This window comes from Lingula anatina, chromosome 7 (genome assembly GCF_051362555.1).
Source record: "Lingula anatina isolate TDL-2025a chromosome 7, LinAna3.0, whole genome shotgun sequence".
Lineage (NCBI taxonomy): Eukaryota > Metazoa > Brachiopoda > Lingulata > Lingulida > Lingulidae > Lingula > Lingula anatina.
Genome location: NC_141773.1, coordinates 15,249,565 through 15,272,570, shown reverse-complemented (window position 1 = coordinate 15,272,570; position 23,006 = coordinate 15,249,565). Strand labels below are relative to the sequence as shown.

At 36.9% G+C, this 23,006-nt stretch overlaps 4 protein-coding genes across 5 annotated transcripts in view; 1 reads left to right on the top strand and 3 right to left on the bottom strand.

Moving 5' to 3' along the window:
• LOC106171953 (sortilin-related receptor) overlaps window positions 1-7,588 on the top strand; it is a 34,450-nt gene extending 26,862 nt beyond the window's left edge. For both annotated transcript variants that reach the window (XM_087017015.1, XM_087017016.1), the window contains exons 38-45: window positions 350-444; window positions 626-818; window positions 1,272-1,372; window positions 1,593-1,779; window positions 2,378-2,478; window positions 2,763-2,952; window positions 3,393-3,599; window positions 3,830-7,588. In XM_087017015.1, coding sequence (XP_086873141.1) covers window positions 350-444; window positions 626-818; window positions 1,272-1,372; window positions 1,593-1,779; window positions 2,378-2,478; window positions 2,763-2,952; window positions 3,393-3,599; window positions 3,830-3,897 — 1,142 coding nt within the window. In that variant the 3' untranslated portion in view covers window positions 3,898-7,588. The remainder of the gene's footprint in view (window positions 1-349; window positions 445-625; window positions 819-1,271; window positions 1,373-1,592; window positions 1,780-2,377; window positions 2,479-2,762; window positions 2,953-3,392; window positions 3,600-3,829) is intronic.
• LOC147760794 (uncharacterized) lies at window positions 7,333-9,836 on the bottom strand. The gene is made up of 5 exons (XM_087017250.1): window positions 9,779-9,836; window positions 9,359-9,547; window positions 8,910-9,020; window positions 8,212-8,670; window positions 7,333-7,921 (listed from the first exon to the last, which is right to left on the bottom strand). The coding sequence occupies exons 1-5, from the start codon at window positions 9,834-9,836 to the stop codon at window positions 7,674-7,676; spliced, it is 1,065 nt and encodes a 354-aa protein (XP_086873376.1). The 3' UTR covers window positions 7,333-7,673.
• Window positions 9,837-11,792: 1,956 nt separating this feature from the next.
• LOC147760793 (uncharacterized) lies at window positions 11,793-18,627 on the bottom strand. Its single transcript, XM_087018659.1, has 9 exons — window positions 18,479-18,627; window positions 17,691-17,900; window positions 17,345-17,416; window positions 15,685-15,767; window positions 15,185-15,305; window positions 14,535-14,738; window positions 14,031-14,120; window positions 12,869-13,774; window positions 11,793-12,554 (listed from the first exon to the last, which is right to left on the bottom strand). Exons 1-9 carry the CDS (start codon window positions 18,534-18,536, stop codon window positions 12,298-12,300), a joined length of 2,001 nt encoding a protein of 666 aa, XP_086874785.1. The 5' UTR covers window positions 18,537-18,627; the 3' UTR covers window positions 11,793-12,297.
• Window positions 18,628-20,211: 1,584 nt separating this feature from the next.
• LOC106162343 (tenascin-X) overlaps window positions 20,212-23,006 on the bottom strand; it is a 34,826-nt gene continuing 32,031 nt past the window's right edge. Inside the window, exons 45-46 of the mRNA XM_087017413.1 lie at window positions 22,070-22,272; window positions 20,212-21,878 (exon numbers count right to left, since the gene is read on the bottom strand). Coding sequence (XP_086873539.1) covers window positions 21,745-21,878; window positions 22,070-22,272 — 337 coding nt within the window. The 3' untranslated portion in view covers window positions 20,212-21,744. The remainder of the gene's footprint in view (window positions 21,879-22,069; window positions 22,273-23,006) is intronic.

Below are 23,006 nucleotides of genomic sequence, written 5' to 3'. Positions count from 1 at the left end.
ACAAATCTGGTACAAAAAAAAAAAAATTATGTCCTAATTTATTATGTGAATATGGTCGGGCTTGGCTCACTGGTAGGAAAGTAAGGTCAGTAAAAACTGGAGGTGGGTTGTGTAAATAAACACAGATGTTAACACAGATATGAACCATAGTAGAAACTAAGTGATTCCAGGTTGTTTGTTATACATGCAAATGAACATTTACCCCCTTCCCTCTCCTACAGCTTACAGCCTGATGAGTATCCTTTAGATTTGTTTGTAAATTAAAAAAAGGAATTGATTATTATTACAGAGAGAGAGAGAGAGAGAGAGAGATTTTGGGTTCTCTTCATTTTCCTTAATTTTATTTCAGGATCAGAACCAGTTTTACGAAATTTGAAGGCAGACATGCTAAGCCAACAGGTCATCAAGGTGACATGGACCCCTCCTCCTAATAGTGTTGGATATGTAAGTTAGGATCATTTGAAAAATTTAAGCCTGTTGCATTACTCTAATCTTTTAAAAAAAAAAAAAAAAAAAAAAAAAACTTAAATTATTTTAATAGTGAATTAAATGAGTGAATGAAAAATTGAATAAGTCTGTAACCAGAAAGTTATTGTGAAGCTTTGTTTTTTTTTCTTTTTCACAGACATACAAGGTGTTCTACTCACACCAGTTTCACGATTTGAGCGACCTGTCCAGATTTGAAGCTATCACCACCACCAAGTCATTGGTTTTGATACCAAATGTCCTTGCATGCGAGGATTACACATTCACTGTGGCTATTGACCAACCTTTTGTAACCAGGCCCAGTCCCACTGTAGATTATACAACATCCTTTGGTACGCGATTTTAATTGATATCTGTTGATTTATGATCCAGATGGAACTCTTAAAGCACACTTATGTAAACTATGGCTGGCACTTCAAACAGTAGGACAATTTCACTTGTATTTCACATACAGGCTTGCCTGTATTTTCATACATCTTCATGCATTTCATGCATTCATCTTATTGTTTGAAGCATCATTTGTTGTATAAGTCAGTTACAACTACTGTTTGTCCACTGTATGCCACATACTAGACCAAATTATACTCGATATAATTACGCTCTTGTATGTTGCAACTAGTACTTATTTGTCATGTATTGAGTCTGAAAATGTTTGCTTTTCTGAAGAAGAAAATGGAATACTTCAAATTATTCGTAATTATTTCTCTTGACACAAAATAAAGCTTTTAAAAATAATTAAATCCTTTAGAAATTTAATGCATATGATCAATACTATGGTCTTTCAGATGAAACTTCTCCCCCAAAACGTTTGAAAGCAGTTACAGAGGGCAAGAACAAGATCAACATTAGCTTTGAAGCACCATGTGCTGGGATTGGATTGGCTCTGGTGAGATACTACACATAAACACGTAGTAAGATATTGTTGTCTTTTGGGGAGGGGGGGGGCACTCTGAAGGAGGTCATCATATTTTATTTAAGTGCCAATAGCAGCAACACCATATTGTTCAAGGATTCAAAATGAGCAAACCAGAAGAAGACAAAAAAGTCTTAAGCAGTCTTTAGCATGTCCTTTACTCAGTACAATTTTCTTTTCTTTTTCATTCTAGGCCTATGAAATTGACACTGTTGAAAAACGGAACCAGCATACTGAAGGGTACCAGGTGAAACCAACTACAGACTTACAAATTAAGTATCAGATTGTCAACCTGACACGTGGTGCCACCTATGATATCATTGTTCGAGTAGATCAGGAGAAACAAGGGCAAAAATCTCAACCAGTCTCTGTTACGATCCGTAAGTTTTTATTCAGCCTGCGAGCTTTGGTATTTATGCCTCATTCCTATAGGCATCAACAATCTGTGTAGATCGATCCAACTCCATGAGGACTCTTTCTGAGTGCAACCCGCTTAACTGAATGACATGCCTTCTCTTGTTTCCAATGTACTTTTCCGTATTCTACGAGGTGCCAGGAGGAGGCGTGTCATTCAGTTAAGCTGATTGCACTCAGTGAGAATCCTTGCAGAGTTCGATCGATCTATGTAGATCAGTTCCTATGGAAATGGAGCCTAAGACTTTACTAAGTCTACATATGAGGTATTTTTATGGACAGTGTGTTTGGACATAAAGCCGTCACCTGCATCTGCCATAGACAGTGCCATGTATGCACTTCTTGCTTGTGAACACAATAGAAAAAAAAAGTATAATTCTCAAACAACAGTTTTAATGTCACTTGACATTTATTTTATGATATCTGTCCATCTCCTGGTTGTTTTATGCATGTATATCTGTCAGTCTTGCCGTGAAGTGTTTTAGAGGACCTAAATGGATTGTTTTGAAGCCATTGTTGTGATTAAGAAATGAGAAAATAATGTATTTGTTTTCAATATTCTAGCCCCATATGCAGCACCAGAAGGTTTTGACTTTGTGCAAATAAAAGACACTGCTCTCCAGTTGACTTGGTTCCCTCCGAAAGATGTCTTACCAAAGAAATATGTGAGTGTTTTCTCCCAAAAAGGAAGATCTATAATTATATTGTTATTATTTTGAATTTAAAAAAAATCCTGCGCTCATATATTAGAGCCGTTTTTATAATTTGTCTTCTTTTTACCTGGCTTCTCAGTTATTGTTCAAACAGAAATTAAGTTATTTGTATGTTACAAATAAATAAATATTAATACATAAATTATGATTAATATCTAAATGTTACAAAATATGTACAGACACTGTCAGAATATCACTGTTCAAGAAACCATATTCCAAAATCATTCTCTTTTCAGGTTTATGAAGTGAATATTGTCAAAGAAAGAGGATCAAACATGACAACAATTGAGAACAGAAATGTTTCTGCCAAAAACTTGATCGTAAACATCACAGATGAAGCTCGTTGGATATTTAAAGTCAGATTAATGCCAGATCAGGGATACCCTGGCAGTTATTCTCAGAAAATAGAGTTTGGTGAGGTGAAACGTAAGTAAATGGGCAGATTCTTTAAAGTTATTGTATTTTTATGAATAGATCAAATGTAGGTATCATATTGTCCTTTGGGGATCCTACCACCGAGATGTGCTGCAATCATTTATAATGTTTAGAAGGGGTACAGCAGGCATAATTTCCATTATGCTTTCTGGTTGGGAAATAATTGTAAAGAGCAGTAAGTGGCAAGTTCAAGTATTAGTTGATATAAATTTACCTTTGTCTGTGGAATATGTGTATATTGGGACACCCAAAGAGGCTGATGGGCTTACTCGAGTGGCAGCATTCTAAAGTTAATCAGGAAATGGTGTCGCTCTAAGAAACATATATTTCAAAAAAATTTTTTCAGTGTCCTACTAAAAGCAACACAGGCCAGTACCTAGTTAGGGTGCTATTTGTCTTAGTATTCAATTCATGTTTCTCTATAATTGTAGGTGTGGCAGACCGCCAGTTTTTCAGTAAGAGCTCCAACGTGCTAGCTGTGAGTTGTGGAGTGTCTGGAGCGGTCATTTTGGTATTGGTGGTCTTGCTTGGAGTATACTGTTACCGCCATCGGCGCCTGCAAAGAAGTTTCCTTTCATTTGCAAACAGTCACTATGATACTAGGTCTGGAAGGACAACGTTTGGTTCTGGAGATTTAGGTGAGTGGAAGCGGGTCACTAGGAATGGTGTCTCTAAAGGTATGGCCTCTCTTAGGGTATACATTACAGCATGGGGCCTATAAAAAATCTTGCTTGGGTGAGGGGTCAGAATTTATTGCTCCACTGCATTTTAACTTTTAAATAAAAATGACATGAATGCTAATTGATGCTTCAAATGTGATTAAAGCCCTGAAACTACTTTTAAAAATTGTTTGGATTGAATGTTTCAGAAGATGCCGAGGACGACTCACCCATGATTCAAGGTTTCTCTGAAGATGAACCCATGGTGTTGGCCTAGGAGGGGTCGGGCAGACGAAGATCAGCTAAAACCAAGAAAAAAACAAAGAGCACTGTATACCTGAAAGCCTGATCACTTAGTGCCAATTAGACACCACATGACATTTTACCGTTTTGATAAATCGAACAGAGAGCAGAATCTGACTCATTGACAATTGATTCAGACCTTAAATAAACATAAGTTATGGAGAAACAAATCTGCTATATTGGTGTTGAGATTGAGAGAGGAACAAAGATACTGATCCAGGTTTTTCAAGTGATGAATCCCTAGAAGCATTGATGGGTCGTATATGTATATATCAGGCGAATATCCTACATTCCAGATATAGTGTGATTCAATATTATATTAATATTATACTTCAAGGCTGTGAAGTGTCTTTTGCTATGCTTTGCTGCATGCACTTGTCCTCAAACTGAGTACAGGAATGTTGTGACATTATTTTCAGTAAACAAATGGAATAAGTGCAAAGTTATGTTGGCATGCTTGTCGCTAGGGAAAGTCCAACTTCGTTTTATTTTGTGCAAGTTGCCATCTTAATTTGTGGGTGTTGTCAGTGAGAATGTGTAACTAGTGTAAGTATTTACCAGTTTTTGTGTTTCATCATTGATCATCTTAATGCTTTTATTTCCTTGAACACTTAATTAGCTCAATCATAAAAGAAAAAAAAGGGGGATGGGGGTGGGGGAGAATGAGTTGTTTCTGGATGGATATGCACTGAAAAACATTTTCTCTTCTGTTCATATTTTGGCTCAGCAGTTTTCTGCAGTCCTTTTATAACATTCACTGATCAGTTGTAGGGCAGGGATCCAAATACTGTGACCCTGCCCTGTAGTGTTAATATTGGCCCCTGCCAGTAGAAGCATATGTATACATATTTAGCAGTTAGATTCATTGTTGTGAGCGTATGTCACAACAAAACACCAATCAAATTCCCAGACACCAAAACATCTATTTAAAGAAATATTGATCTGTAGTACTTCCTTATAATATATGATTTTTAGGTCCTGAACATTGAATTTTTCTTTTGTTTCTTGAGTTTAAAATCTTCATCTGTGTGGATGCAACTGGTTGTTGTATACCTAGGTCAAAGTAGACTGAAATTATGAGTCCTTAAGCTAGCTAGGAACAACTTGTAACACAAGTTCTTTTATGTAAGTTGGCCAAGAAGATTTAACCCCCTTATGTGCTGGTCACAGGAGCAAGGGGGCAAGTTGTGAAAATTTGATGTGGAAACTTTTTTAAAGAGAAGTTGTATATGTGATAATAAGATTGTTTGAAGCACACAGAGAAAAAAGTACAGATATAACAGAAGAACAGACTAAGGAAAAAGTAAAATTAGAAGCTAGAAAGTTAAAACTTGAAGCTAGAAAGTTAAAACTTGATTTGATTTGATCAGGTATACTCTACGTCTGTAGCAATATAATTGGTCTTACTGCCTTGATACAGCTGTTTTGTAAGGGGATATTTTGAAGTGCATTCAAATTTTTTCGATTCACAGTTTTGATTTCCCGAATCTCTTTAGTTTCAGGTATTTAATACAGCAAAGCATAATTTTCTCTTGAAATAAACACAGAGAAATAAGGTTAACCTGAACTAATTTTTTTGAAATTTTATTTTGAAAGTTTTTTTTATAACACAATTTTCAAGAAGAGAACATTAAGCTTTCTTTCTCTTTGTGAACAGTTTCCTTTCTGATACACTTATTGTGCAGCTCTGAGTTTAAATGGTACAAAAAAAATTTTCTTTTGTAGTACGATAATTAGAGTGCAATCAGTCAGGGCAGATGACTTTTGGGCTCCGCTCTCTAAAGAGGACATTGTTGTGCCATATAGGACTGCCCACCAGGTGAAGTGAAAAATGTTACTTTGTATGTGATTAAATGTACATTAGACTTCCGTATCACCTGTACATTGAAAATGAGAGTATAGGTTTCTGCTTGGACTCTTTTTCATGGTGAGCAGTGCAGTTTCTGAACCACACCAGTTTGACTTATTGATAACTTAAGAGCCTGGTTCTTTCATAAAGCGGTAGCCTAAAGGGAGGGATCATACTTGACATGGCCAGTTCATACAGAAAACTGCTCTGTGTGAAAAGGGCTGTGAATTGAATGGCCACCTAAAACTGGTGCATGTGTATGTTTTTTAAAAGAAGTCCTGGTTCCTCGTTATCCAAGAATTGTAATAAAAGTAGAACAGCTGTTGACGTTTCCACAGATATTATGCTGATATGTATAATTATTTAGTGTTTTCCATTATTTGCATAAATGAAAAAAATATATATACATACAAGGTTTTTGGTGACTGTTTTTGCTCACTTTTGTTTTGTATATATACTGTATATTTGCCTCATACTTGACAACAGAAGAAAAAAAAAGTAGAATTCATTTATTTTGGTTACTATTCGGAAGTGTTTTTTTTTTAAAACAGATATACCCTAAATAGGGAGAAACAGAGGTATAGTAAAAAGTGAAACCAATTGATGAAATATCTGTGAGGTTCTTGACATTTTTGTATAAGGGCTTACTGACAATGTAATTATTGTTTTCATTTCTTTTAAAATTCTTCAGTTTTTTTTTCTGGGAACAATGTCCACATTATTGAATGTAATCTCCACTTGTGCAGAAAGGTTATATGTACTGAAGTACCTGTTAGTTAAACAGCCCTTTCACTGCACCTTATTATAAATTGTGTTAGATATAATTTAAGTCCAGTTATATTTGTCATGTGTAAAGCACTGTTTTGATTTGCAACACATAAAATACAACTAAAATTCATATATAATTGTGCATTGCTATATGATAGAACTAAGCTTCAAGCTTTTGTTAAAAAAGTTTTTGTTACACAACTGTTTCACTAATATAAAGAATATTTACAGATAAGAATAATAAAGGTTTAAACATGTATATAGATTATCCTAGAAGTTGTAGATATACCAGAGGGGATACTATTACATTTATGTGTATTTAGCAAAACTTTAAAAAAAACTGACCCATGTGCTTATGTTATTGTTTGATGGGTTTATGTGGTCTATCATTCATTATGAAAAGAAGCAATAGTGGTTATCACCCAATTCTCACCTTTTTACTGAAAATCAAACAATAACCTCCAACTCAGAAGTTTCCTTTGGAGGAAGTACTGTTGGCTAACAATTTACTTCGCACAAAAACATGCAAAAAGATATCAAAAGAGGAGTAGCTGTTGTATGGATAGTTTTCATTCTAAGTTGACAGGATATTTATTGTTTTCCGTTGGAACTTTGAAGAAAGCATAATTTTGCAAAAAGAAGACTAATGTTTCATTTGTGAAGCTGAAAATGTTTTCCCCCATTGTTGCTAAGAAAACAATGAGGTGTGGAGTGTCTTCTCTGTACAAATTGTCCATTTATTAATTAAGACAACCTTCCCTGTAAAGCAGTACATTTATTTTTTTTTCAAAAAATGTCAACAAGTTTCCTTTTGTATTGAATGGTTTATATGCTTACAGTAACTTCATGCTTTTCACCATAAATTGATCAGTTGAAAACGTCCATTTGTTTTTGTTACATTAAAAGTACTAGGCATGAAAAGCATAGTTTTATGTTCATCATCAAAGTCTACTCTTAATTTTTGTCAATATTTGTGAAAACTTGTGATACCATGACATCTGTGACAGCTGCATGTAAAGATGAAATAAATAACCTGATTGATTAAAAAGCTATTATTTTATTTATACATTTCAACATTACGTTGGAACGTGCCTGTACTGTTTTGAGTGGTGGCTGAGATGGTCACTCTAACATTAACATCCCACCGGAAGGTCCAGCTCGCAGATCCCCTGACCAATGGTCTGAGAAAGACCGTCTATCCATCTCCCGTCGGGTTGGACAGCTAGGAAGTCGTAGTCATTTGCTCCCCCAAGCGGTCGGCCCTGAGCCCAAAATGAGGCCAGGAGAGAGGAGGGGATCACCATGTTGCTACTGGTCCACCGCCATATTCCCTCTTGGGCAAAGTCATTGCCGTCTGTCCATACAAGGGAGGTTGAGTCACCTAGGATAGGAAGCGTTATTTACCAGATAAGGTGAGTAACCGCGAAGAACCGCGTTCAGTGAAAGCAAATATGTAAATTTGGACACTACAGCACTGAATTAAATAGTTAGGCCTACCTATATAAATTAGCTTTCCTAAGGATTATCTATAGGACTACCCTGACATTATAGTAAAGGTGAAACACCTGTGATAATGTCTTACAAACCGATAATATATTATAAATTGTTATAAATTACGAGTTTAAAAAGTTGACTGTAAAACACGCAAGAAAGCTATGGCTCTATTTTTACCGTATTTGGCTCGCATAAGTTGGACCATTAGCGCTTCGTCAACATCGTTAACACTTATGAGGTGTGCGGGGGCGGTGGAGCTGGCTTGGGAGGGAAGAAACCGCTGGCTGTTACATGCGGCGTAGTGCGTCTGGAAGTCCGCCTTGGCTGGGTTGTAGCGATAACAACTACTGCCCAATTTGTCCCAGTTGCAAGGACACTGGCAACACGCCGCAGACGATGGTGTTGTAACTGGCGGAAAAATTGTGAACGGCAAAATTCGTTCCATAGGAGCGCCATCTGGTGTGCATGAGCGGTGGCAGACGATAGGGTATTTCATAAGGCTGTCACAGGCTTTGAAACCCAAGCGGATGCCGTACCTGATGGGTTTGGAGTCGTACACCAGGAATACGCAGAAGTCTTTCTTGGGAAAGTTGTGGAAGATGATGTCCTTAGCGGATGTTAATTGCAAACTTCCCCCTAAAATTGATTTCAGTGATCTTAAGCATCAGTGAATGAATACTTTTGAAATTCCAGGTTATAGATATCTTTTTCAAAGGTCTGAATAACCCAAAAATAAATGCAAATGGTATAAAACTTTGTATGTGGCGTATTCGTTATATTTGTCCAGGCCCATGGCTGCAAAATAATAATAATAATAATAATAATAATATTAATAATAACAATTAAAAAACAAAAACAAATAAATAAACACTTACCAGTCATCCAACCGATTGTGACCATAGGGGGCGACACTGAGTCTACACTGGTCACTTTGCCTAGTATTGGATAATATGTCGTTTTTGGTGCTGAGGAGCTCCCAGAATTGACTGAAAGAGAATATTGAAAGGTTTATGTTTGGTGAACTGTCGAAAATGTACCAGTATGGCCACATTCTGTGCACCGTTATGTAAACATTATTACTTACATGTTACAGGCCAGAAGGGGATTGAAGGGTTCTGACGAACCGCTCTTTTGGGCTTAAAAAGTTCGCACTGAATCAACAGTTTATCCAGGTGTTGTGTACATGTTTAAGTTGGGTCAGTTGAAGGAATTCGTTATTAACAGAACAAACAGTAAAAAAGGGCAATTTTCTTTTCAGGTAAAGAAACGTTTAAATGGCTGGCCACAGGTCTATGTAAATAGGCCCTACTGGCAGGTTACGTACCTTTCATAAACAGCTTCCAGACAGTGTGTAGACACTCTAGATTATTGAAGACTGGTAGTGTCGCTTGCCTATTCGTTATACAAAAGTTGTTACCGTCCGCTATGTTGAAGGTCCCCAACTCAGGGCCGCTTAGGCAGCCACAGTTGTCACCCGGGATGGCCTTAAATGGCTCTGGGCATTGCTGGCAGTCTGAAAATATCCCATGTAACCAATAAAAAAAAAGAGTGAAGGAGTGGACACTTATATAAACTGATAATTGCAAATAAAAATTTGTATAATTATATACCTAGACTAATGATTGAAAGATAAAGCCAGGATAATTTATATGTAAATACTATAAACACTTGTAGGCCTAAGCCTATTTTTCTTTCTTGGTGATTATGCTATATTCTATACACTATAACGTGCCACTAGACTTACTTTGTGCAGAGGAAGACGTGAAAAACATCCAAAATATCCCAATGGCAAAGGCATACATGACTGATTACTTGAGTTGCTGGGAAATAACAAACAGATTATTATTATTATTCGTTTCCAGCTCTACCAAGGCACCAAGTGCATATATATATATGCCTGTGCCAGTCATTGAATTTAAATTAGTTTCAAGATCTCCGTTCTTCAACATCTACATTGCTTTATCATCCACATTTAATAATACATTACAATGTAATCGGTACCGAAATTGTTGTTGTTGACTTTGTGGTAGATAAAATGAGAAAAAACCTACCAGAAAATATTTGGTATTTCTTCGGGACTTCTTCTTGCGGATAGCTTTTCTGAACTGTCTTTGGGAAGGCACTTAATGAACTAATAATCATGCGCACACAAAATACACGCTGAGTGTAATGGTTATTTCATGACAGTATTTTGTTGGGTCGTTTAAGTTTTTGGGCTATTTTTCGGACAATTCCAATGCGTTCGCTCTTGCGGAAAGTAATAAATTCTTATGGGGTGTTAATGTCTTTGACCATGCTAAACAAATTATGTTTATGGCCACATCTGGACTTGGAGACTTTTGTATCATGTTCGTCATGGGTCACGATCGTGTTTTTGAAACCGAATATGTCTTGTCCGATAGAATACATTAATAACGGAGTTGACTTTGAAATGTAAGGTGTGGTCATTTCACAGTGAAATTGTCTTGTGATTTGTTGCCCTATGAGCTATTTCAAAGTGTGTATATTCTTACTATGATTTGTATTGGTTCCCCTCCTCTACTAAGCATTTATTGTTTCATTTATAGAGACCATATACTAAGAGACTGTATTTAACAGAATCTCCATTATGCTTTTGGAATATTCCTACTGATTCTAGGAAAAAAGTTCAGTATATGTTGACTTTGCCCAATCATTCATTTACTTATAGGTTGTTTTTGGTGATTATCGCATTCATACACAATCTGAACTTTTTATGATATGTTCATAAATGATATTCGTAATTCCTATGTCATATGAGTAACGTTCAACTGCTGGGTAAAGGAAGGTAGGTTTTGAGACATTAGCAATGTTTGAATAGCACAGGCCTTTTGAATTTTAATTGTTACTAATAATCTGAAAGATACAGCACTAGGGTGAGTTGTTTTTCCTGTATTTAATTGTACTTTTTTCTTTAAGACATAGCTTTTGTAAAAAGAAAGCTGGGTTAATAACTCGTATATTATATGTTTTGTGATTTGGGAATTACCTTGCTCATATTCTATTTTCGCCCTACGTGGAAATGCAAGGAATAGATGTAACTATTTATGAAGCTGTGGTGTTAAAAATTACTACTATGGAATATGTTCAGTTAAGAAGCCGGTAATATCATGATAACCAAGTAAAGGAAAAGCACAAGGTCAACTAAATAATTCACTAATTGTACATTTTTATTCACCCCAAAGTCCCGTGCACTGTTTGTTAAAGGTTTTACAGTTACACAGTAACCAAAACAGTTTGAATATCAATTATATGCAGTTCTGTCACCTGCGTTTCAACAACTAATGGTTTTATAAGTGATAATAAAACCTATTCTATTGACCCAATGTTATTACAGAAAACCCGCAAGCCGATGAGGTTGCATTAATGGTGTCTGCCTGCACGGACATTGTCCTGTGTAACTGATGCACGTCTAACGTATCACGCACGCCTTTCAAACCCTTGAGTAGAGAGAATAGTAAAATTATTCTACGCAAAATTCATTTCAAGTTGATTTTGCCTACAAAATAAATTTTGTTGCTTCTTTTGGAACGTCCTGTAAACCTAAGTGAATCAGAAGTAAAAAGGAATTACATGTACATGCTGTGAAAGATGCATATGTCTACAGGCGCCGAAAAACTCAAGGATGTTGAATTAACGTACCCTTATTCAGCGCAACGTGTGATTTTGATTTCCAATCTTTTTTGGCACGTCTCGTGAATTTTCAATCTCCTTTAAAAATCTCTTCAATATCTTGCTAATTTAATTGGTTTCTTTTCAGCTTATAGAGAGGGTTAAAACTCGTTAATACTAACAAATAATGAAACAGAGTAAGTAATGTTCAGTTACATCTTTATTCGCTCAACAACTTTAATACAGATAAATAAATGTTGATTTCAGAGAAAACATGTATATACGCTGAACGGTTTTAAAGTTTAAAATGCATAGGCAACATGCAGCAAAGTCAGATATATACACCGGTGATTGGATTATATAGTATCCCTGAAATCTTTGATGAGCAATAAATGTTGATAGTTTAGGCTAATGCACACATTTATTTATACCCCCCATTGGCCATTATTATTTATGTTTTAATACAATAATACCCGTTTAACTTTTATGTCTAGCATGCACTAGAAATAAAGTTTAGTGACTCTGGGACTAATACGATGTTTTCAGTCAGAAACACTATGAAATACTGAAATATGTCTTCTCACGAGCTAATAAAACAAAAAAATGTCCAATGAAGATGTGAATTTTTTTTCTTTAGCACCCTGATTGCAATTCTAGCTCGCAGACAGCCTTGGCGGTTTCTCCAGATGACACTGGCACGTCATAATACTCCAGTTGGCCTGTTTGTGGCACCTGCCTTAACTTCATAGCGGCGTTCATGTTGATCGGTCTACCTGGAGCCCAGTGAAGGGGGGTCTGGGTGAAAGGGGTGTTACTGAAGGACCATACCCACGCATTGTTCGTCTGAGGGGCATTAACTCCCGCAGTCCAGATATGGTCTCCCTGAGCACCTGCGGGTTGAAATATAAGTAAAAATAATATACATATTATTTCACTGTATGGAGTTTTTGTTTTCTTATCAATTGAGGTGTCAGTTTTCTGTTAAGCGTTTCTTGTAAAACGTTTTTTGTGTTAACTGTGGTATACCATTCGTATATATTTATTTCAAAATCACGACCTTTTTGTTCGGCGTTTATTGCAAAAATCAAAATCAAATTTTGAAGCTGAACAACAATATGGTTTGACCGGTTAAGGCGACGAAATCTTCAATGCAGAAACTTAAATACATATATCAAATAGATTCTGTGAAGTGGATTTTCATTACCTTTTTTATTCCTGAGCAAATGCAGGAAGAAGAACTCCAAGTTGTCATTTATTTCGACCAAATGGGCCACGGCCCCTGCGGTGGAGAAGGTGGAGCACCTGCTGTAGGCTCCACTGATGGTATTGGCATTGCTGTCATAGTAATAACAGCTGCGGCCAAATTTCTCGAAATTGCATGGGCAACGGCAACAGGTGGTTGAAGTGGTGGCGGGGGAGGGGGTGGTAGTTGTAGGCGTGACCGGTCCGCAATTGGTTTGCCACCAAGGGCAAGGCTGCGTCGGTGTGCTGCTCGTGGTGGTGCTGGTGGCGCAGTATGGGTTGTACCAAGGACACGGTGTTTGCGTCGTGGCTGGAGATGGCGTTGTGGCGCAATTAGTCTGCCACCAGGGGCATGGACTCGTGGGGCTTGCCGTCGATGTCGTGCCACAGTTCGGGTTGTACCACGGGCACGGGGTTTGTGTAGTTGTAGTCGCTGCACAATTAGGGTTGTACCACGGGCAGGGTGTTTGTGTAGTTGTAGTTGCTGCACAGTTGGGGTTGTACCACGGGCAGGGTGTTTGTGTAGTTGTAGTTGCTGCACAATTGGGGTTGTACCAAGGGCAGGGTGTTGGAGTACTACTGCTAGTTGTCGAACAGAAAGGATTGTACCAGGGACATGTCGTGGTAGGCGCCGCAGTCGTCGTTATTCCGACAGGGGGAGTTACGGTCACAGGTGGCGTTGCAGTGGGGACGACGCCGTTACAAGGCCAGTGGCAAAACACGCGCTGAACAGAGGTTGTGCAATCTCCAAATTTTAGTTTTCCAAAGTAAAGTTGATTCTGCGGGTCGTACACGTAGAAAACGCAGTCATTCACGATTGGGCTGTTTTCCACAGGGAACTGACCAGTTGTCATCGTAATGACGGATCCTGCGAACAAAAGTATTTCCCTTAATTTTACACTTAAAGCGATAATTGGCAAATTCTGTGATTGATAAATCGGATAACTTCTTCGAGTACACATTGTATATTCAGTTCAATTCAAGTTTTAAAAAACCTGAAGGCTCTGTTTTTGGATCGACCATATTTCTTGGTTGATTTCGCAAAATAATTTATTCTGATACACCTTAACTGCACGTTGATGATTAAAAAAACTTGAATAAAATAAAATTATAAATACACCTACCATCATCAAATCGAACGGTATATGATGATCCCGATACAGATGCAACGACTCCAGAGGTCCAAAATGTGTTGAAACTCAGAGTCACCTGAACTGTTGAAAAAAAATTATATATCTGATTTATGAACACATCATAAATGTTCAGGCTGTGAAGCTCATTTAACATGAACACTTTATATCTTGGTTTTAACTAAGACCATGGGCTAAAGTGCCGTTGCTGTATATAGCCTAAATAGACAAAAATTACATGTTCAGTGGTTTCGTTATTTGTGACATTTCCCGTGAACTTACAACTTTTTAAAATCAGCGATCCGATAATGGTTTGATTGTAATTAATGGTTCAACAATACTTTGCCGATGAAAAAAAATGCAAAGTTGGGCATGCATAATAGGCCTACTGACCATTTTCTATCTCTGTGTGTGCATGGCATGTGGGTGTGTTCAAGACTTACAAATGCCCACCTACAAATGCCCACCATATAACAAAGATATTAAAGTAAGACTCACCGTTTGCATACATAAGTTTGTAAAGTTCTCCAAACCTTTTAAGACAGTCTATGGAAGCCCACCTGGGGAGGACTCCGCCCAACTTAGCGTAGCAATGATAGATGGCGCTCTGGCGTTTGAGGGCCCACTGCTGAGGCCACGAGTTACAGCCACATGATGATGTGGGACCCAGTGCGTGAAAGGGGGCCTTGCACGACAAACATTCTGTAAAATTAAAGAAAGGAAAATGCCTTGGACAATGGATAGCCCAAATGTTAGTTAATCGCGAATTCAGTGACGCAGCGGGTGTTTGAAACTTGTAAACTTGGCCTTACAAACTGCTTCTTCAAAGGCGGGTTTCTTTCTATAAAGGTGTTATTCATATACGCACGCACTCACACGTTATAAAGAAAATTTGGAGAATTGTGATGTTCATTTTCTTGAAAACTTTGACAAATATTTTTCTTTCCTTTTGCATATTAAAATCATTACGTAATTTCAAGTTAACAAGAAAAGACTTGGGTGACACGAAGTGGCCTTTCTTCTGCCAAACATTAAACGCTATAAAAGGGACCATAAACTAAGAAAAATTAAAAGGCTGATGAGCTAAGAGACCGAAGGCGGATATTAAGTCCACTATGCTCTGAGAATTTTATTCCAGTATGTCTTACGTGAGGTTTGTGGTGTAGTCAGGGGAGTGGTCACAGAGGCCGAGTTGCAGGGGGTAGAACAAAACGATCCCGCCTGGGACATACAGTCCACGAACTTCAACCCCAGACTTGGGTTCGAACCCTGTAGAAACGATAATAATATTTGACGTGAAAAATTCTAATTATACCTACTTCTGTAGTAAATTCCCACAGACATGAAAATAGCTTAAGAAAATAATCTGTGTTGAAGTTGTAAAGGTTAAACTAAGACAACGAGCAGTGAATTAATATAATATAAAGAAAAACTTCCCGTCGTGCTATAAATATATAAACATAGGATCTGAAAAAAAGGAAGAGTAGGCCTATACAAAAGTCTGTCTGAATAAAAAGATCCTTAAACCTAAAGGCCAAGCTGCCAAAGGTAAGCATTCCTAGCGGTCTTAATTACACTTTGCAAAAAATAGCCTTTGTTTTATATTAGCAGAACAAACAAACAAACAATCAAATGAAAAAAGACTTACCCCGATAACTGTAATAATGACACAGGATGTAACATATGGCTGGTTTATAAGCTGAAGACCGGTGCTCAACGTGGCGGTTTCTCCTAAAAAGACAAAGATAAAAGCAAATAAATGTACGTTCTGGGCCAGTTTCACAAAAGTAGCCAGAACCGAGCATTTGTCTATAGATGACTAAAAAAACATTAGCCCACTTCGGTGTGTGATAGGTTTGTGCAAATACACTAAAAGAAAGTAATCACTGACCTGAAAAATGAGCCAAAAAATCCATTTCACAATGTATTTGATATAGTTGCGCTTCTACTGACTGTTATATGGGGCGCGCGACAGCTCGCAGAACGAATTTTTCAAAACGTCGGTCAGCGTTACTCCAGACTTAAATAATAAGACCATAGGTAATATAGTAAAAAAAAAAGTGCTACTTAAGGCACACGTGAAGCGTTCAAGACGTTTTTGCTATAGAAAAGTCTCACACTCATGGTGTGGTTTAGGCAAGATGGTGGACAGCGTGATGTTTCAAGTTTTAAAATATCCACACACGCCATGATGAAATTATTTTATTTCATTTATTCTTACTGTGAAACTGTACTCTTATAACCGATAATTAACATTTCATGATACTATTTTAAACAACATTTAACATACGTCGATAAAAATTAAACCTCTAAAGCGGAAGTCGCACAGGTGTGCCTGTCATTGATATTAAAATAGCCGTTATAAATTAAATGGGTGCTTAAGCTGAGGAGTTACCACACCTCTGAATGGGAGTCCCCAGCTTGCATAAAGTGCCCGGGTCGACTGACCGCAAATGTCCACCATGGGACTGGACAATGGTCCTAAGGGGCGATTTCAAAAGAGTAGCCGCTCTCTGGAGTTACTGCAGGTATTTTAAAAAAGGCAGGGCATACGGTGCAGGGTAATCAAAGGGAAGTTTGGCGTAGTCAAACGTTAATTTATGGCGACGGTCTACGGCCAAATTTCGAACATCATACTTGAGTTTGTTCTATTCTTTTAACTGGTATGTCCTATTACTTGAATCAACTTAGATCAAGGAGACACAAATGTGTTTTTGGACATCTACATTTGATTAAGTGCATGGTCGAGGTAACACTGATCCACTGAGGTGCATGTTGCATTGTCAGCCTCTAAAGATGTTCCTTTTAACCATAATCCTGTGATGTGGTACAACTTATTGCAAGTCATATACAGATACTGGCGGTTAATGAACCAGCCAATTGTTTCTTCGCATTAACATGGATATGAAGTTGTTAGCAATGGTCAAATTGATAATGGGACTTCCCAATTTCGACATCAGTCACTCAGATATAAATCGCACCCTAATTGGAACACAAACATTAGGCGACGAAAGAGTTTAAAACTCTTTAACGTTCATAATTTTATCAGTGTTACTTGACACCTCGCCAAATGAGGACTTACTTGAACAACGCTATAGAGTCTTAAATTTTAATTTTAAAAATTATCCACCTGTTTATACAGGAACAAGTTGTTCAGTGGCAATGTCCCATAAAGTATGAATTATTGTGTAAATTTAAGGACTACATGTATCAGTCAAGAACATAAATGGCGTATCTAGTATATTATACGCACTCATTTCTCTATAACATGGTTTAAATCAGTAATGGTCGTTAACAGCCTTTCTTACCAGTAGAAGCAAAGGAAATCGTGAAAGTGCTCCCCTGAATGTTGGTGACCACTCCGTCGGTCCAAAACTCCCCTGTAATGATCACACATACTAGTAAACCATCTCGGATTGATAAAGAATAGAAGGGGAAAGGAGCTTTACAGTTTATCGGTGTCTGTGCGCAAAAGTAATACTTGAGATATTTGATGAGGGAAATATTCTAAAACAAACTGGACAAAAGAAAAAAAATCATAAAAGAAAAAACTAATCCCAATAATGATGAAATAAGTAGATTGAAGAAAGAATAGAGATTAAAGTAAATACAATAAACGTGCATGATATTTTGTCAGTTTTCATAAAACTTTACCTGTTGCAGCATAGATCAACAGAGTGAAAGCGTGAGCCGCAATACACTGCGCCGTGGTGAACGTCGGCAACGTCCAGCCGCCCGTGAGAAGGTCGCACCTGCTCTTGGCGGCGGTTTTAGTGATGGGTGTCACCAGACCCCCTGGGGTGGTGCACCCACACTGGGTGGTCTGACTGACACCCCCTGCAGGACAAGGACGAGTGCATGTTTCTGAAAGAAAAATGGAATAAAAGGATTGATTACTTTCGTGATATAGTAAATATAATGCTTATTCACATTTTTAATTCTGATTTATTTATCTTGGGCAATTTCTATATAGCTCAAAATGAAGCAGTATATTAAAAATCAGTGATGCCCACTGCTACATCTAATTGCTGCCGTTTTCTGAAACGTCCACTATTTGGGTTTGTAAAGAATGGACGTAGTATAGACACGTACTCCTGTGCCCCGTGGACCACTCAATGTTTAAGTAAAATCAATTAACAGGGGCGGATCAATTATTTGAAGGAGGAGGGGGTCCATACCAGGCCTCGGATGCGAAGCCGACCCTTGCCCCCTTGTTGTGTGGTGCGGTGTTTTGGAGGACAAACGGTGCCATTTGGTGCAGTTTAGAACTATGATTCAGCTCTTCAAAATTCTAATATCAAGAGGGGAGTATTAGTGTGGAATTTCTTTTTGCAGAAACCGAAGGAGGGGGGGGGGGGGGGGGGGGGATCAGGACCCCCCTGACACCCCCTTAAATCTGCCATTGAATTAGTAAAAGACTTTAAAGACTTAATTTTACTTACGTGCCAGAGAAGTATAACACACCGCTAAGAGTACGCTACACGATTGTAGAATTCGCATCTTTTTGGCTCTGAAAACCTTGAGATAGAAAATAGTTGCATCGATCGTTATGTGGCGTGACAAAGATACACTAACGACTTGTATGATAAGAATAAGATTTGAGTCTTTGCATCCGTGATTCTCGTTAACATCACCACTAATCATAACCGTCTCCATTTTATTGATCTGCATATTTTGACATAAAATATACAACGTGGTGTGCACTGTTGCAAAATAAAGTTCTACACTTAAGGACGTGGTTTTTCTTTATTAACCTTATCTCTCTGTCTTATATCACGAAATGGAAACATTTCCATATCAGTGTGTAAGCCATATACCAGAAATATGGGCACTGATCGATATATGAATGGTATAATTGGCGAGTACTTTTCATCCGAAGCGCACTATAATTTAGAAGATACTATTTGATTTTTTATGCGTTCTACCCGATTACTATTGTAGCATGACGAGTCTCAGTCAAAGACTTCTGAATTTTCGGGGAAAAGACGTTTAAGATAAATAATTACTTGTCAAAGGAATACGTTTACATTAGATGAAATCATATTTAAATACGTATGTGCTTTTAAAGTTTTACATAAAAGAAAAACTATCGCTGCCTTTACTCATTGTAAAATAATTAACGAAGGAAACTCACCAATTCGTAAACTAATTTTCCTCTTCTACCAGTACAACCAAGCCCACCGTTTGCTGCTAATATTTTCTCGGCCTCGATATCAATTTTACAGTTACCACCTCATATTTTATAAAACACGATTCCGATTTAAATAGCCATTAAATTAATGCCCGTCAGTTTTAATAAATAGAAACCGCTCAAGCATGCATGCTAATGTCGTCTTTGAAAGAATTAAGAGGCAACGGACGAACACGTGTTCAGTAATCGCTGTGGTACACAAGATGGTTTTCTTTTCATTGCAGCAGTGTGTCAGTTGTGATTTAATTATTATTTTGCAGATTAAAATCTCTACATTGTTGTTTCACGGACATTTTGCCATGATAAATCATATATAATTAACTGACGATGGAAGACTGGATCAAACGTACCGCACGTTAGAATGTGACCGTAATTAAACATAAAATAAAACAATTTTCTAAACGTTAATTTCGTCAACAGCTACAGATAACATTGTTGGTTGAATGTCATTCACCTAGAACGAAAGTACATGTAAAGCACATCACGTTTATAAATATTATTATGTTATTTCGGACTTGGAACTAATCATATCAAGCAATTGATCTTGGCTTATCAAAAATTCCGAGGTGTGACTATTTTACTAATAGAAAACCCAACAAACACATCACGTTGGTACCACGTGGTTAATCCGTGACTATGACGTAATAAATGTGGTAGCAACGTGCTAGCCATGGGATCCGAACATGACGTGTTTTCTGGAAAAATTATTTAGTAATAAAGATTATATCTCTACGTTACAAATAAATAACACAACTAAGGCGTTTACAATCCTATAATGTGGCAATATTGATTTTATGCCACCTGATTATAAGACTGAAATATCTCGCTGGATTAAAATATTAAAACGTTCGCACAAAAATCACAAATTATGTATAACTCTGTGGCTTTGCAATGTTGCCCTTGAAAAGACCTTAAATGTGAACGAAAGTTTGATAGATGAACATCGAATTAACAAATACAACGTTGCAAATACAACGACACTGATATCATTGAACTGTTTATTTCCTTTGAATATGACAATATTGCCTTCCAGGGGAAGCAATGACATATTTGGGGTACTGGGTAAGTGTCTCAAATAAGCCTGATCCTTTTCTCAAAATCAATATATTTATACTATCAGGTGTTCAGTACGGAATGGACTGCCTGGATTCATTAGCAAAATATATTTGCACACAAATCACAATCAACGTACTTTGTGGCAGAATTTGATATGGTATCGAAATAACGATAGGAAAAGGACATACAAAAATACGCATTGCACAGGTTATGCAAACATCAGAATCTGTAAGACATGACAACGAGACATCGAAGGTGCCTTACAAGCTTACTGAACAAATCCCGTTAGCCGTAAAATATTTCACTGACAAAAGTTATGGCAGCACGTTGCACGCTGTAAAGTTCAAGTAGGCTTTATATAGTATCTATAGTGACATCATTTAAATCACAATTGTACAAATTATATAACATGCCTCCGGAGGCGATTGCTTGTAGTAACAAGAAATGTTTTTATCACTTAAATGATCTAAAATGATCTGTAATTACAACAGAAAACACAAATCCAAAATTTAAATTGCACAAAATACAACTTCTGTTAGGGTGTCTTAGTCGCGTCTCCATTTTCCTGGTAATGTAAGTTATAAAAGAGACAATTAAATATCACCTATAGCAAAAGTGTATACTATGATGCACGGTGATACATGTAAGCCATTAAAATATGAATGCATTACACACAAATCATAAAGTGAAATTAACATAACGGCAAAGTTAATGTACATGTTGCAATAAACAACTCTAAATATACTGCAGTAAACATTATGACATACACATAATTGTAATACACAAAATACGCTACTGTCAAAACATTGTGTTTTAAAATGTGTCCAATAATGAAGTATCCCGATGACATACATGTAATCAGTATACATGTAGCACATGAAAAATTAAAATACAGTCCATACGTTTCCAACATTATTATAGACTAACACCTATAAACAAATATACTTGGAATTTATTGTAATTTGTATGCCTACTGTGATAAAATAGTAAAAGAAAATAATAACGAGTAACATCAATCCACAACCATACAAAATGCAGTTCACTAGGTACAGCAGGGTAGCCGCACGAAAAAAATGTGAACTGGGGTAAATATTATTGAAATGGAGAACTTAGCTACTTCGGTCGTCTGAAGTACCGCTGTCCTCTTTTTCTTTAATTTAAGAATATAACTACTAGTATATACCTGTAAGGAGAAGTGGGCTTGTAGAAGAAAGATATAATGATCCAATATATGAATTTCAAGCAAATTCACCATTAAACCAGAATCGAATGTGATAAAAAGTCGACTCCATTTTAAGGGGTGCTACATGACCAAGAACATTTGTAAATATTCACTTGTTATAGAAACGTTAGTAAAGCGGGACCATTTGATAATTTAATTAAGAAATAATATGCCCCTGGTGACACACGTAAAAAAACGTACAGTTAACCTAATTCGGGCTAGGCTGACGTGTTTAATGTCTAACTTTTTAAAGGTCTTAGTGGTAAATCGGCAGTGATCTCTTCCCCAAGCGTAGAGTCTAATAATCTTCTCCACACTTCTTGTTCCTGATCTGTGGAGTCCATCCAGTCCACTGAATTACCATTGTACTCCCCTACAGTATAAGAATTCAAAACATTATTTCGCCCAGAAAGGAACTAAGAACTAATTACATGAGAAACGAATTGCATATTTTCGTTAAGTAAAAAAATCTTTACATTTCGCATGGCGACAATCATTAAAATCATAAATAGAAAAATATTATAATGTGGATTAAAAAGGGTAATTTACATGTATTATACAAACCTGTTCCCCTGTTAAGACGGATTCCTCCGACTGGAGCATCCTGTCCAACTCTAAAATATTCCTTAATGTTCAGTTGCAAACATTTTTTTCTTAAAAAATCAACAGAAGAAACGCTAAATTCGAATTCCTCTCTCCAAGCAGGATTGTGTCCCGTGATTGCCTTCGTTTTAAGTGCCTTTCTGTTTCCTTTTGGGTAGACAATTCTGCAAATATTAAAACGTGTTCGTACTTGCATATATAAAATCAATTCAAAACTGTTTGGTCAATAATTACTCCATTGAAATAAATTCCACTTATCGCCATTATGTATGAATGTCCCATTCATACTTCAGTTGTACAAGATGTTTCATATAATAAGCACCGCCATAAAAGAAACTGATACGATTCAAATGGAATCACAATCAGACCTACAGTTCTGGACAAATAAGTAGTTCTCACTTGAGCGTATACAGTTAGATATCTTAATAGCTCTCCAAACCTTTGCATTGACTAAAGCTTGTTGCGAAATTCGGCGTATTTGTAAAATGTGTCTTCACGATTATTTTCATTTGTTAACCTATGTTTGATTAGCTCACAACTGTCAGCTTTATTAAATATATTTTATTCCAGATACCAAAGATAAGTTGGCTAATGGTACATAAAATGCACATAATTCCGGTGAAGATAACTATACCAGTTCTCCATTTTTACAGCACGCATCCCCTCAAACCTCAGAAATCTGATGTTCAAAAGTGATTTCCTCAGAGGTAAATAAGTTCATCAAATTAAAAGATCACCGACACATGTCACCAAATTACAAGCATGCTTCATTGTAAGAACACAGAGAGAAAGAAAGTGATTCTTTTTTTAATTCCTTTCCTGTGCAGAATGTATATAGTATATGTTCCAATTATTTCAGCCCTTATGGGCCTCTTCAGAGTTTATTTCGGTATGTATA

Excerpts from the sequence above, each read along its gene's own strand:
- LOC147760794 (XM_087017250.1), bottom strand. The coding sequence starts at position 9,836 with ATGTATGCCTTTGCCATTGGGATATTTTGGATGTTTTTCACGTCTTCC. Across the intron at positions 9,021-9,358 it reads CTGGAAGCTGTTTATGAAAG|TCAATTCTGGGAGCTCCTCA; the intron begins GTACGTAACCTG and ends ATTCTCTTTCAG. Across the intron at positions 8,671-8,909 it reads CACAATCGGTTGGATGACTG|GGGGAAGTTTGCAATTAACA; the intron begins GTAAGTGTTTAT and ends AATCAATTTTAG.
- LOC147760793 (XM_087018659.1), bottom strand. The coding sequence starts at position 18,536 with ATGCGAATTCTACAATCGTGTAGCGTACTCTTAGCGGTGTGTTATACT. Across the intron at positions 17,901-18,478 it reads GTGTTATACTTCTCTGGCAC|AAACATGCACTCGTCCTTGT; the intron begins GTAAGTAAAATT and ends TTTTTCTTTCAG. Across the intron at positions 15,768-17,344 it reads GATTTCCTTTGCTTCTACTG|GAGAAACCGCCACGTTGAGC; the intron begins GTAAGAAAGGCT and ends TTGTCTTTTTAG.